The 14,132-nt window shown below is 36.3% G+C and overlaps 2 protein-coding genes across 7 annotated transcripts in view; one reads left to right on the top strand and one right to left on the bottom strand.

Moving 5' to 3' along the window:
• garnl3 (GTPase activating Rap/RanGAP domain like 3) overlaps positions 1–4,929 on the top strand; it is a 72,686-nt gene extending 67,757 nt beyond the window's left edge. For all 6 annotated transcript variants that reach the window (XM_082169017.1, XM_082169020.1, XM_082169018.1 and 3 more), the window contains one exon: positions 5–4,929. In XM_082169017.1, coding sequence (XP_082025143.1) covers positions 5–155 — 151 coding nt within the window. In that variant the 3' untranslated portion in view covers positions 156–4,929. The remainder of the gene's footprint in view (positions 1–4) is intronic.
• On the bottom strand, positions 4,777–9,110 carry ptges (prostaglandin E synthase). The gene is made up of 3 exons (XM_082169065.1): positions 8,865–9,110; positions 8,540–8,622; positions 4,777–6,145 (listed from the first exon to the last, which is right to left on the bottom strand). Exons 1-3 carry the CDS (start codon positions 8,970–8,972, stop codon positions 5,896–5,898), a joined length of 441 nt encoding a protein of 146 aa, XP_082025191.1. The 5' UTR covers positions 8,973–9,110; the 3' UTR covers positions 4,777–5,895.
• Positions 9,111–14,132: the final 5,022 nt, after the last annotated feature.

Raw genomic sequence — 14,132 nt, forward strand, 5'->3', positions numbered from 1 at the left:
TCAGAGTGGGAATGGAGTCTGTAGAGGGAGAAACTGACGTCCAGAGGATTTGCTCATCTGGCTCTGAGGTGGAGCCACGAGAAGATAGCCCACCCACGGCCAGCCCTTTTACCATATCCACATCTTTTGAGGAGGATATTTTGGACCTTAAGTGATGACAATCACAGTCTGTGGATTAAAGTGCACCTCTCACCTTACAAATCCTCTTACCTTTTACTTTATATCATTCTTTTTTATCATGTTACATTGAATTTTGTTTTTTTCTTAGTCTGCCCACTCATTTGTGTGTGCAAATGAATCCCCAGAGCTTTAAACTGAAAGGAGTTTACAGTATGGTGATGTCAAAATTCACTCTTAGTGGATGTGTGCGTGTGTGTGTGTGTTGGTGTGTGTGTGTGGGAGTGTGTGCGTGAGTGCGCGTGTATGATCCTGTGTTTACTCTAAAAGAAAGATACTAGAAATACAACAAAAATGTGATTATCTGCGATCATTTCAGAATTCTGCTTAAAGAAAAACTGACCAAAAATGTTACAAACCCCCCAATAATCTGAGTTAGTCAAAGTTTGATTTAGTGTCTATGATTGATGAGACACATTCTCCATCAGCTTTGGGACAAATATGTAGCTTTGTAGCAAACCTGAAGCCATATGAACAGAAATAGAACTTTTAAACAATTTTGGCGTGAAAGGTTTGAGCCAAAATCTAAGGTCAAGACAATATAATATTACTTTTCACTCGGAAGACCTGATTGTAAGATTGACGCTCCTAAAAACAATGACACATATTTTTTAACTCCTTATTTTGTGTTTTTAAATGTTTTCTATGTTTGTGATTTGTACATTGTGTGATTATTTCAAAGTTGTAAAAAACTATATGCATCTCGGACCAGATGCACATGAACATATATATACCTTTCTCGTTCTGTTGTATTATGGAGAAATAAAACTCATTTCTTGTGTATATCAATGTTATGGTCTAACCTGCCTTCACCCTTACCATGCTTTTAAACCCTGACATGCAAACCCTTGGCAGAAACGGCAGGAGTCTCCCACAAGTGCCATTTTCTACTGCACACGTCAACCACTAGCGCCCTCTATCAGACTGACCATGAATTACATGTCATGAGGCAGAAGCCAACAAAAATCATTAAAGAACACAGTTTGGTCACAGCTGGTAAATTTGCAGCTGTTTACTATGCTAACAATAGCATCCGCATTTACAGGTACACAGAAAAGGGCTCTGGATCACCTGCATGCCTCCCTTCAATCCCACTACAAAAATATAAGGGATTTGATGTATTAATGGTTTAGAATTAGGATGTATTATCTTTATTTTTCTCATGAATTTGGTACAAATTGAAAGAAACCGCCTGGAATTCAAGCCAGGGTCACTTAGATTAAAGCTCAGACTCTGGGTTACTCAACAAAAGATATATATTAATTAAGGATGTTTAGATATTTTGACTGGAGAACAATACAACAATCAGAAAAATTATTATTGCTGTGTAATGTGTAATAAGAGAATACTGATTCTGCTGTTTACAGTTCAAACTCAGATATGTGTAAGAATGTCAACAAAGTGACACCAGAACACAAGAGCCTCAGGAACAGCACAAGAGAAGTAAGTGTTAAACTGCTTAGCTGAATGCATGCCCTCTCCCTTACACCTCACCCCCCACATCCCACATCCCATACACACCTCAACCTTTCTTCATCTGAATGTGAACCACTCAACATTAGAAGCATTCTGAACTAAAAAGGGAAAACTTGGAAATATTTTTGTAAATGTTGAGTTTTACATTATGTATTAGCTTTTAGTTGTTCTTTGAGGGGAATAGGGTGAAAGACTGATGGAATATATTTTTCTTTTTCTTTTTTTTTTTTTTTTTGGCATACTGTTGTCTTTCCTCCTCCCTCTGTTCACTCTCCTAACTCTTTTCGCAGTGGTTTTGTATCTATATCAATATTAACTGTTTAGACTGTTGCAGAAACTCTGTGATATCGGAAAATAAACAAAAATGAATATAAAAAACACCAAGTGTCTTAAAATATTGTATTGCCATTGTTTTTAATGCCAAGTATACTTGTAAATGTTTGTGTTTCAGATGTGGCCTCAAAAATATTATTATAGCATTTATTTGAAAAAGTGCTGTAGCCCACTGCTGTAGTTAATATTGTTCATTGAAATTAAATAAATATTTATGAAATTTGACCATGCAGTTTGTGTTTTAACAAGTGTAAACAGCAGACAACAACTAGAGACAACATTTAGATCATATTATTGACTAACATATATCTTAAAATTTTTGTTGTGTGGTTTTCCAATATTGAACTGTTTTCTTTTTCACTAAAACAAAGATACACATGCCACTAATATGATACATAGTAATGCTATCTAGGTAGGCAGCTCAATAGGTTGTCAAGGTTGCAGAGAGTTAGGGTCAGCAATTTATCAATCCCAATTTAGGAACCTAGTTTATGTAATTTAGTAATTAAAAAAAGTGATTGCATTTTGCGGAGGAAAGAAATGACAGATATTATCACCATTAGTATTTGATCTCTAAACATGCTGTCAACATTAAAGTGTCATCCCTGCTTTAGCAGTGTTTTTTGACTCCGATTTGAAAAGGGTTCCAAAAAGTTATGTTTTACACTGACCTATAGGTGGTAGTATTGTTGAATCAAACTGGTCAGCGATTACCAGCACACATGGGGATATTTTGGGGATATTTAATTTAATTTTATCAATCAATAAATTCCTCTTGAAACAAACTTTGTTGTATTATTTTAATTTAATACTGTGAAGCTGCTTTGATACAATCTGTATTGTGAAAAGCGCTATACAAATAAACTTGACTTGACTTGACTTGACTTGACATGGGTCACATAACGCAATGCTACCTACAACCAAAACTTCTACGAGTTTTTAATTCATCAAGGTTTGTTGGAAAATATGACAAAATAATAAATTAATATGAGGAGAATTTCGTGTGAAATTATTAGTATTCTGTGCATTATTGTAATTAATTAAAGGTACAATATGTAAGAATATCCAAAAACCACTTGCAAACTGTTTTATATTTCTTTCAATTGTGTACTTATATTATCCTAAATGTTTCCAAGAATCTGTAAATTCAGAGAATTTCACAATTCACAATTAAAATTCACAATTTAAAATAGTGCCCCGTCCCTTGTAGCTTGTCGCCTGTCAATGACGTAATATCCGCATAATATCTCTGGTTTCATTTCGAAAAGGCCACGCTGATATTGATCCTCGTTTTATTTCTCCTTTTGTCCCAAAGTCTGCTTGCCATGGTCCATAATGTTTGAACAAAACAACAGTGTGAGCGTGCCGCTAGACGTTATGCAGTTGTCTACGTCTGTCGCCATGGTTACTATGGCAGTCTCAAGACACTTTCACATTTTATTCTACGACATAAAATACATCAGTATTACCCCACTCGTGATTGTTTGAAGCTGTTAGTTAAACGTATAGCTAACAGTGGCTAAATGGGACTACAGAGGCTGTCGGGGAGATTAAACGTCATCATGTAAACTCATATGCTAACGGCCAGAAAAGATTTGGGTAACAAACCATTCTGACCAGATCTACGGTCAGGAGCATTTACTCTGAGGAGGCAAGGGAGGCACGTGTCTCCTCAAAAAAACTGAATGAGAAAATAATATTAACAAAAATAAAACAACACAACTATTACAAAATTTGACATAAAAATTCCACATTCCACATGGTGTGGGAGTGGCATTTAGTTGTCACAGTGAACGAGAAAGGTTGACATGGAGCACGCTAAATCTAGCTTGAGATCCTTTATATCTAAACTAAAATCTCTTAAACCTAGTAGTGTATGTTTTAAGAGCAGTAGGATAATATTAATTTTAGCATATCAGCAATAGCAAACTACAATGATCCAACAATCCATTAAATTCCCAATGGACAAAAATAAGTCCTACATTTTTCTTTTTACTTGGATATACATCACAATAGGGGAGAAAAGACAATCACAACATGTTTCATGCTGACTTTAAAGGGACAACTTTATACCTTATTTACCCCTAAAAGGTACATAGGCTACAATAGGCTACATATTACCACTCTAAGGTACTAATAATGCACCTTTTAGTTGTAGATAAGGTGCAGTTATTGCTTTAAGGGTACTGTCCCAGTGACAAGCTGTTTTTATTTGTGCACATTAATTTTTCATGACAGAGTATAACATTGTTTATCACAGTATTTTTGCATGTCTTTTTGTTGAAGGCTTTCTATGAACATCTCAAGTTTTAAGCTCTGAGCACACACGTATGTATACAGACATTTTCACTGACAAGCCAAGGCATGTTTCATGACTACATAGGTTCTTTTAAACTCAAACACTTCCTTCCATGCTCTCTGGCAAGATCACTTCTGCTGCCCTTTCACATATTTATCTTCATTCACTTCCGCCATTGGTGGCAGTGGTGTTTTCATCAAACCAATTAAGATTGTGTCATCTGTGATATCTGTAATAATAGTGCTGGAGATCTGGTTTATTCTATGTCAAACAATATTATTCCTTTCTCACAAAGTTTTTAGAATTCATCAATCTTTTCCTGTCAGACTTTTTCCCTCACTTTTTGTACTAAGAAGTAACAATGGGGTCTGCTATGTTATAATTGCATATTTGGCAGCTATCCACCTCCTCTGATGATTTTTTTCTTTCCCTCTTTCTCTCTCAGCTCTTGTGAGTCAACAAAGTATCACACTTACCCATGCACACACAAAATCTTTCATCATTCCTTTATTATGAAAACTATGATTTTCTCATCTCTTTTGAAACATCACTACACAAACGATACAATACTATAAACAAATTAAAATAAGTTACACCTTAAAAAATATATATACTATATATATATATACATATATAATAAAAGCTTGTTCAACCAAAACACTGGCTTTGCATGCTGTATGCAAGCATTCTTGAGGACAGGCAAAGCCCCCGGCTGTGTTCGAAATGCAGTAAAACCCAAAGCACAGTGGGCAAAGAGGAAGGACAACAGTATTTGTTTAACGCTACAATAAATTTGAAAGGTCTGGGCTCTGCAGGGCTTATGGTTCAATAACAGAGGAATTCTTTCAAATTTGGAAAGTTATTGTGGAACAGTCACATGGACTCTGAACTGACCTCAGCAATTATTGCTTGTGTAAACTTTGCAGTATGAAAGTGAAAAGATGGTGTTTGTCACGTAAAGTCTTGTAAATAATGGCTGCGCTATAGACTGGAGATCCATTCAAGGTGAGTAAGGGCCTATTAACACCAAGAACATAACTATAAAAATAACTATATTAGCGTCCACAGCAACGGATAAAATCATCCTGTTCATTCTAAGCATGTTCTGCAGTTTTCGTCTGCAGCTTTAAATGCTTGAGCTCTTTAAAGCAGAGTGGATTCTGATTGACTGTTAATGTTTTTATAGTTCATCAGCTGGAAAAATTTGTTCTGAAATTGATTCCAACAATACCATTTCCCAATGCCTTTATCATTATAGTTGTGGTGTGGACTCTGTTATTCTTTATCGTTATTGTCCTTGGTTGTTTCAAATAATATAAATATGATGAAAATAGGCAAACCTTATCGTGGGGGGAGAAAATAACATTAAACAACCTTCATTTGAATGGTAATGCAACAATACACATGGCATCAATACAAACCAGTACTAAAATGACAGCAATGAATGTTGTGTTTTAAAAGCAGAGCTATTAATTGTCAGTCATCAATCAAGTCTGATTCTAAAGTGAAATGTGAGATGTTGAGATGCTGTAGGTCCATCAAAGCAGCATTCCGCATCACAGTTGTAACTAGAAGTCTTAACCAATCACAGGATTCCATATTTGACAGGGTTATGCGAATGAGGCTACCTCCATGAGTATCTGTATTGCCATGGAAACGCAGGGCACCTGAGCGATGACATAGGCAAATGAACGCGTCGGCGCTTTAAGTGCCAACAGGTATGCTATGCTGTGAACAACTCGACCCAGGAAGAAGACCAGAAAATGAAGTCGTGCTACTGCATACGAGGGTCCTGTCATGGAGTAGATGGCTCCGAGAAATAAAAAGGGGAAAATGTTCTCCATATCATTGCGGTGTGCTCTGAAAAAACAAACAAAAAAAAAAACAGTGTAAAATGAATGTAGGAAAACCTTTGAAAATTGTAATGGAAACAGCGTGTATTGGTGTAGAGGAGGTATAAGGAGAACTGCTGAAAGCTGTTGAAAACATGAATAAGACATGACTTCGGTAATAGAAAACAAAGAGTTTTGATGCCATGAATGATGTACAGCAACATGACCATGCTTGTTTAATCATAGCTCATCGTGAGTAAGATCTTTTCAAGTGTTGACCACATCTCTCATGCATTCCCACATTGTCATTTAAGCCTCTCTTTCAGCTACTTCTCGGTAATGTTATTCTCTAAACACTGTATTTGAATGAATAGCCCTTTGAGGCATTTTTAACATTCCAGACTGTCGAAATACATATGGAAAGCTGCTTTTCTAAGGAGCTGACGAATGTACACTCAACATCTGGCGTTGATCAGGACTGTAAACTGTCTGGCTCTGTCTAATGGCAGCATGCCAGGACAGTAAACATTGCCAACATCACACAATCTTGCAATATAAATTTACTTTCACTACGAATCACTCACCAGTGTGTCATCGCATGAACGCATCACAGCAATCAGAAGTGCTTCCTGTACCAGCTTTAAAGGAATTAATCATATGTTGACATTCATACCACCATGAACACATGATGGTCACATTTCCCATTATTTTCTCATTAGTTGTTACGTAGCAGACAGTTATCGTTGTGAAATCCTGCATTACACAGTTTCTTCCTTATTTCTTTGCCCCAACAAGGACTTTTCATTATAACCACTTTCTGCTGGTATTTCATTTTAAAAGAGGAAATAACTTTCACCTATTTGTTATTTGCCATTTTCCACATCCTTCCTTAAAAAATGTTGTAGCTTTTATCCTAATACAAAATCTAATTGTACGCACCAGGTTCAAAGAGATTATAAAACAGCTGAAATACGCAAACCTGAGTTGTAGTGAATACCTTTGTGAATGCATTGCAATTAAGGTCAAATAATGGTCTTGTCAGGACTTGCTGACAAGTCCTACCGTATCACATTTTACCAATCTGGCAACTTAAGATTACATATGAAAATCTTAAATTACCACTTACAGAAAACAAGACTTTCCAGTGCCATTAAGTGATTTCAGAGCAGTCTACTGAAATAACATCTTTATCATTTTCCGATTGTGCAGATGTCGGTTGGAGTGGTCTGTAATGGGCAGAACAGGCGAGTTTCCTGATGATAAGTTAGGGAACGCCAAACTCTAAGAACCCTGCAGCTTAAAGTATGTTGAATGTTTTTAACAGGCAGCCACATCTATGATTGTTTTAGAGTGTGTAGTCTCAAAATAAAATCTCTCTTGTTCACATGCTCTCACATGTACATGTAGGCTATTGATACTGTGGAAACATATTCGAAAAAACATAGACTGACTAATAATTATTACACAAATGGGCAAAATAAAGATATCTTAGCTACATGCAGTCACTTATGAATTAAGCATGATGCTTCCTATATAGAGGGCCAGTGAACTTTCACACAGAACCATACCAGTACTCTTTTTCTGAAGACTTTGACAGTGCTACAGAAAATAACTAATCTACCAGACACCCTGCACAGTTTTTCCAACTAAATGGGCCAAGTGGGAACAAGACTGAAGCAATACATATCCAATGGACCCTTTTCACATTTCCAGAGTTTTCAGAAGCGGAAGTTGTCATAGTTGGGTAGACTTACTTAGTGGTGAACGGGAGACAACAGCAAATACAATTTTTGTATTCCCATTTGCTCCAATAGCAAAAGAAAAAAATCTATGATAGCATTTCCATGACTTTCCAAAAAAGTGGAAAAAAAATAGCCAGAGATTGATTACAGCAGTTAGAAGAATGTCCAATTTGCCAAACTTGCCAGCTGTTGTATTAGAAACACCATCACAGCAGCATTAAAATATCCACTAGATTTGTGATGTTGATAACTGTGAAACACACCATTACAGTCTGTTGTTTACTATTCACAACAGACTGTTGTTTACACCATTACTATTCTCTTGTGTAAGTAAAGGTTTGAGTCACCTTAATTTACATTCAAAAATTATGTTCCCAATAAGTTCCCGTGTAAAACAAATTATATTATATAATAGAATATTATGTTTCACACAGGAACATATGGGAACACCATTTTTAATGTAAATTAAAGTGACTCAAACTTTTACTTACACAAGGGAATTTAGAGATAAATAGTGGCATGCATTTGCCTAACATGAAACAACATGCCACAAAAATGCATTTGTTAACATTGTCCAGGTTTTTTGTCAATTAGCCATGGGGACTGAACCCTCTAATTAGTAGCATTAAACATAAAATCACAGAGATGTTGAATTTAGATGTTTAGAATTGTACTCCTACCTCATACAGCGTTCCACATATGGATCGATGCGGCAGAACTGCACACCCCCGTGTCTCTCTGCGTCCTCGGGATTAGCAAACGCCTGTCAAAAACACGTAGGTTTTACATCTGTCTAGGACGTCAAGACATTTTATGAAAGCACTAACCAACTACCTTCGTTTATTTTATAAATGAATCCAGAGAGTTGAAATATGGCAACTCTTTCTATTCGAAATAGAAACACTTTATTTTAGAACTCGACTGTCTTGCAGTGATTCTGTCTCGTCGCTAGCGGTGTGTTTGCAGTAATGAAAAGTATTTTGGATAAAAAGTTCCACAACGTACCTTTTTCCGAAGTCTCACTTGGCCCGTAATGATGGCAATGATGTACATCTTTAAGATTAAGAGCGTGCTGTAGAAGATGAAGCACAACAGTACATCGCTCCCGAGCATTTTTGACTTCAACAGACTGTGTGTGTGTGTGTGTGTATATGATATGATGGAGACGTAGCCTATTTGGAGAAGTTTTTATATGCGAACCCCAGACCGTTCTGTCCAGCCCAGTGCCGTTGGTCCAGCCTATTCCCCAGTCACTCACTATACCTAGCAAGAAACTTTCACTGACGTGCAGACTTCCTGCCCGTGTGATGACACACATGTCCCATATGAGTATGAGGATAGGGTGAGCCGAGGAGGGGGGGGGGAGTTGTCAAACAAATATCAATGATAATATTGTGGTCAATAAAACAAAATGCATTTGATTATAATTAACATGACAATGTGTACAAACCTAAAGTAACCTAGATTCACGTTTATTTTTTACGTGTCTGTCAATCTGAGGTGTCATGTCGTTGCCATAACGCGTTGCTAATGCTATGGGTTGAGTCACTAGCGTCATGTTGCGTGTGTCTTGCTTCGGACGAGGGTCTAAAACTCCGGAGTAGTGTGTGTGTGGACGGCAGGCGTAACCGTAGCAAAAGTTATGCGTTTTAAAATGAAAATGCACTAGTGTAAACGTAGGTATTCCACAGTCTGCTCGGGAACCGATGCTCTCGAGACAAATATAGTTATCTCAGTGAGTATAAGGCTCGACGGCAGGAAGGAATTAACCAAATAATTTTTAAACGTTTTATATATATATATATATATATATATATATATATATATATATATAAAATAAAAGGTAGTGTGTCGATTCAATTAAAAAACCACATATCACATATTTGAAAATATTATCTGGCACAACAAGTTCAAATTTCATTGGACAATGTGAAGTGGAGCGGTAATTTTCCAGTCATTCAATCGTTTGAAAATTAGATGGACAGACGAATTTACATTTATGAAGCGATCTGAATCTGCGTCGTTTAAACAATGGATGCTAATTGACTACAAAGCACTGCACAAAACCAGCACCAAAAGTCGCCTTAATGGTAAGTAGTATTAAAGTCACTTTTTATTTAGTCTATGTAAGTTATATTGATACACCGTGACCGTTTACCATTTGATCAAACTATCATAGCAGCTAGTTGGTTAAATGAAGCCCAGGCCTACAGCCTATTATGTGAAGTGTAAGCTGACAACAACAAGCAAAATTGTGACGTGAAAGGACTTTTAACATTTTTTTTTAATTATGCAGCATTATTACATGGCTTGGTTGAATTCCAATGTATAATGCGGTCTGTTATTTCTTGATAACAGACCGCTGCGAAGTGACATTCTCTGGTATAACACACCGTTGCCATGAAAAACTGCGCGTTGCTACGGACGCGGAACGGACTATTTTCTTTAGCGGAAGCAATATAATCGTTTTTAAATCAATAAACTCCTTTTTAAATCAATATTTTGTGTCAAATTATTTATTTATTTTGTAGGTAGCCATGTAATAAGCGGGATAATGTATAGCGAGGCGGTTGTTATAGCAAATAACAACCCCTTCAGGCTAGACCCCGAAGCCGCCATTTGCGCCATTTAGAATTTCAGCCGCCGCCAGCCAATAATTTCGTAAGCCAAATTGAGCCGCCATCTGATAAAGTTTGGCTGAGCCGGCTAGAATTATTTGCATCAAATAATAATTCTATCACATAGAGACATACACACACGAAATATATAAACAATACACGAGATCTATTTTCCCACTGGATTCATAACAGCACAGTCTTGTGCTCGTTGCTACGATACACAGACTCACAGTGAATTGACGACCAATTCAAATTGCTCGTTTTCCGTACAAAGAAGCGATGCATTTTTTTTCTCGCACTGAGGTGAAATGGCGGAAAGAAGCAAGCAAGGTAATTTTGATCTCACTTCTCACATACTTTCCTAATTCCTACTTATTATTTTTTTTAACTTAGGCCTACCCAGAATTTTGTTAAATCTTCAGGGCACGGTTGCACAAACACCTGAATCAAAGATTGATGTTATGAACCAAATATTCTGGAACGGAGAGATTTATAGCACTGAACGTGATATTACTGCAGTAACAAACCACCGTTTCCACATTGCTAATTCACGACGCATGCTTCAGTGTACATTGAAGTGAAATGTGCAAAACTTTGTCCAAAATAATACTGATAACAGTGTGTGTTTATATTAAGGCTAGACACGGCAGGCAAAAACATCGTTTTTTTTTTTTTTACTGGTCAATTTTGAGATTTTTGGATATTTGTCTTAAATAACATGTCTTCTTTCAGACTTGTGGTGACAAAAAGTCCGAAATACACATTTAGGTCTTTATTTTACTGCACTTTGTCTGTTCGCGTCTGTAGATTTCTCCTAAATTCAACAAAAGTTTGCGTTCTTAATCAACATACTTCTCCGCGATCTCTGCCGTCGCTATTTGAAAATGTTTAGTAGCATACAGACTACAAAATAAATATGTACATACGTTGTGAAAGTAAAATCTGGTGTTTTCTTTATTACATTGTATTGCATTTTGTAGAAATATAGTGTAAGCCATGCATTGCTTGGAAATATTGAGATCTAGTAAATCAGTATAGACATCTGTAACGTTAGACATGAAGTGGCAGCTTCAGCCATTTGCAGCTATGAAAAGTTTGGCGGCTGCAGCAGCCATTTAGGTTTTGGCTGAGCCGGCTAGCCAGCCAATAACTTCATCAGCCAGCCATTATTCTCAAAACAAATGGCTTCGGGCTCTACTTCAGGCTGATTCAAGATCCCTCCGCTTCGCGGCGGGGTCCGTTCAGCCTGTCGGGGTTGTTATTCGCTATAACAACCGCCTCGCAAGCTCGCAATACATTATCCCTTACATAGTATAGTACAGTAGCCTACTACTGGTCAAAAATGTACTATTTTTATGTTTTTTTTTGTTGTTGTTGTTTATTAAAGTCTATTATGCGCATCAAGCCTGCATTTATTTGATCAAAAATACAGAAAATATTATTACAATTTAAAATGTTTTTTCTATTTTAATATAATATATAATTTATTTCTGTGATGCAAAGCTGAATTTTCAACAGCCATAACTCCAGTCTTAAGTTTAATATGCTGAATTATCATCAATGTTAGAAACAGTTTTTTTTAAACCTGTGATACTTTTTTCAGGATTCATTGATGAATAAAAAGTTTCAAAGAACAGTATTTAATTAAAATATAAATTATTTTAAAAGTCTTTACTTTTGATAAATTTAGCACATCCTTGCTGAATAAAAATAGCCTATTAATTTCTTTAAAAAAAAAAGAAAGAATATTTCTGACCCCAAACTTTTGAACGTTAGTGTATATTGGTACAAAATGTTTATATTTTAAATAAATTGTAGTTTTTTTTACTCCGAATCCTGAAAAAAGTATCAAAGGTTATAAGTATATTATAATAGAAAACCATTATTTTAAATTGTAGTATAGGTTAATATTTCACAATATTATACTTTTTTTCTATATTTTAGATAAAATAAATGCAGCCTTGATGAGCATAAAGGGCTTCTTTCAAAAACATTAAAAATAATAGTGTCAAAACTTTTGGCCGGTACTTTTGAGCCCCTGCCCCTGAGGAACTCTCTGCACGTCCCTGGGTGAGACATAAGGACAGGACAATGTTACCAGAGCCCGTCTACGGAGAGCCTGGCCACTCCCTATTAAGTCCTATTGTACCGAATTTTGGTTGTAGTTCCACCAGAGTTCCACTGGGGGCGATCGCCCATGAGTGCAAAATGAATGGGAGTCTAGGAGGCTAGACGGCTAAATTTGTCTCTTTCACCCGATTGCCGTTGAGAAATCTCAGATTTGATTGTAGGTTTTGCAAGTTCAACATGGGTTATAGGTCGAAAGTTGAATGAACGAGTACTTATGTCCTTTCGATTTCTTACAGGTTGAGTTGTTGTTGCCCATAACACACTAGCATTCTGCTAATGAACGCTGATTGGTCAGATAATATAAAATGTCCAGAAAATATAGCTGGACATTTGTTTTTTTAATAGGATATTAAATAATAATTGTGGAAAAACTTAATGTAGTAATAGTAATACAGTTGAAGAAATCATAATAAACAACTTTTTTTTATTAATTTTGTATAGATGGGGCCTTATACGGTACTCAATCAAAAGTAACATAAAAAATTTTACCCGGAGGACAGCAGAAGCGTGATATGGAATTGAAAGTGTTTGCAATCAGTTTTCAAATTATGTATATATATTAAAATAAATAAACCATGAAATACCAATCTGCTACTCCAGTGTTGTTGTTTTTCAAGCTCTTATAATGGCTTTGGATGTCATTAGCTATATAGGCTACAGGATATGTTAAAATATAGCCTAAAACAGTACAATAATTTGGAAGAAAAAAATGATAAAAGAAAAAGAATGTATTACGTAAAGTTCATGAATATGCAAATTAGCCCCGCCTCCACGCACACCAGCTCAGAGATCCACTCGGTCAACTTCATGTAGTAAATGCTGCACAATGGCATTTGGAAATACTGGTTTAATTCAGCCATATGTGTTTGAACCAGAAACTGATTCAGAAGAAGAATTGGAAGAGTCATCTATAAGAGCTTGGAAGGGTCATCTTCAAGTCGATGCATCAGAATGGTAGCGTTTTGTGTATTGCTCTCCTCAACATTGGACGTTCCCATTCATCATCTCAGAGTCAGACAGCTGCCTTCTAAGTCTCCTTGGGAACGCTTTTGAACAACTAGAATGTCAGTGGAGAAAGGCATATAGTTCATTATAACATTGTATAATTGCATAATTCACCCGCTATATTGCTAAATGCACCCGATTTTTCATATCAACAGAAAAATATACTGGGATAACCTGGCTTCAATTGAGACTACCCTGCTTCGCAGCATAGTTAATTATATGCTAAAGCCTGCCCCGCACTTTGGCGGAATTGGTAACAACCTATTTGTGACGTAGAGAACAAGGGAGGTTTCAAACCGCGATTTTAAGAATGTCTTTGGTTCACTGCAGTTTTAAGTAGAAAATACTCAGCAATGGTGTTGACTGATACATTTGCACATGGTTTGTCTTAGCGTCATCATTGTTCAGCTGAAGTCAGTTCAGCGTTGATTCCGTTCCATTCAATTATTGTGTAAAGTTAATCAAATATGAAACAAGTTCAATTCAGCTATAAAGCAGCTCTGGAGAAAACAGTGATGTC

The sequence above is a fragment of the Leuciscus leuciscus genome (assembly GCF_965113295.1).
Source record: "Leuciscus leuciscus genome assembly, chromosome: 5".
In the NCBI taxonomy this organism is placed as follows: Eukaryota; Metazoa; Chordata; class Actinopteri; order Cypriniformes; family Leuciscidae; genus Leuciscus; species Leuciscus leuciscus.

Coding starts and splice junctions, on each gene's coding strand:
- ptges (XM_082169065.1), bottom strand. CDS start 8,972: ATGCTCGGGAGCGATGTACTGTTGTGCTTCATCTTCTACAGCACGCTC. Junction 8,623..8,864: donor AAGTGAGACTTCGGAAAAAG/GTACGTTGTGGA, acceptor TGTTTTTGACAG/GCGTTTGCTAATCCCGAGGA. Junction 6,146..8,539: donor TATGTGGAACGCTGTATGAG/GTAGGAGTACAA, acceptor TTGTTTTTTCAG/AGCACACCGCAATGATATGG.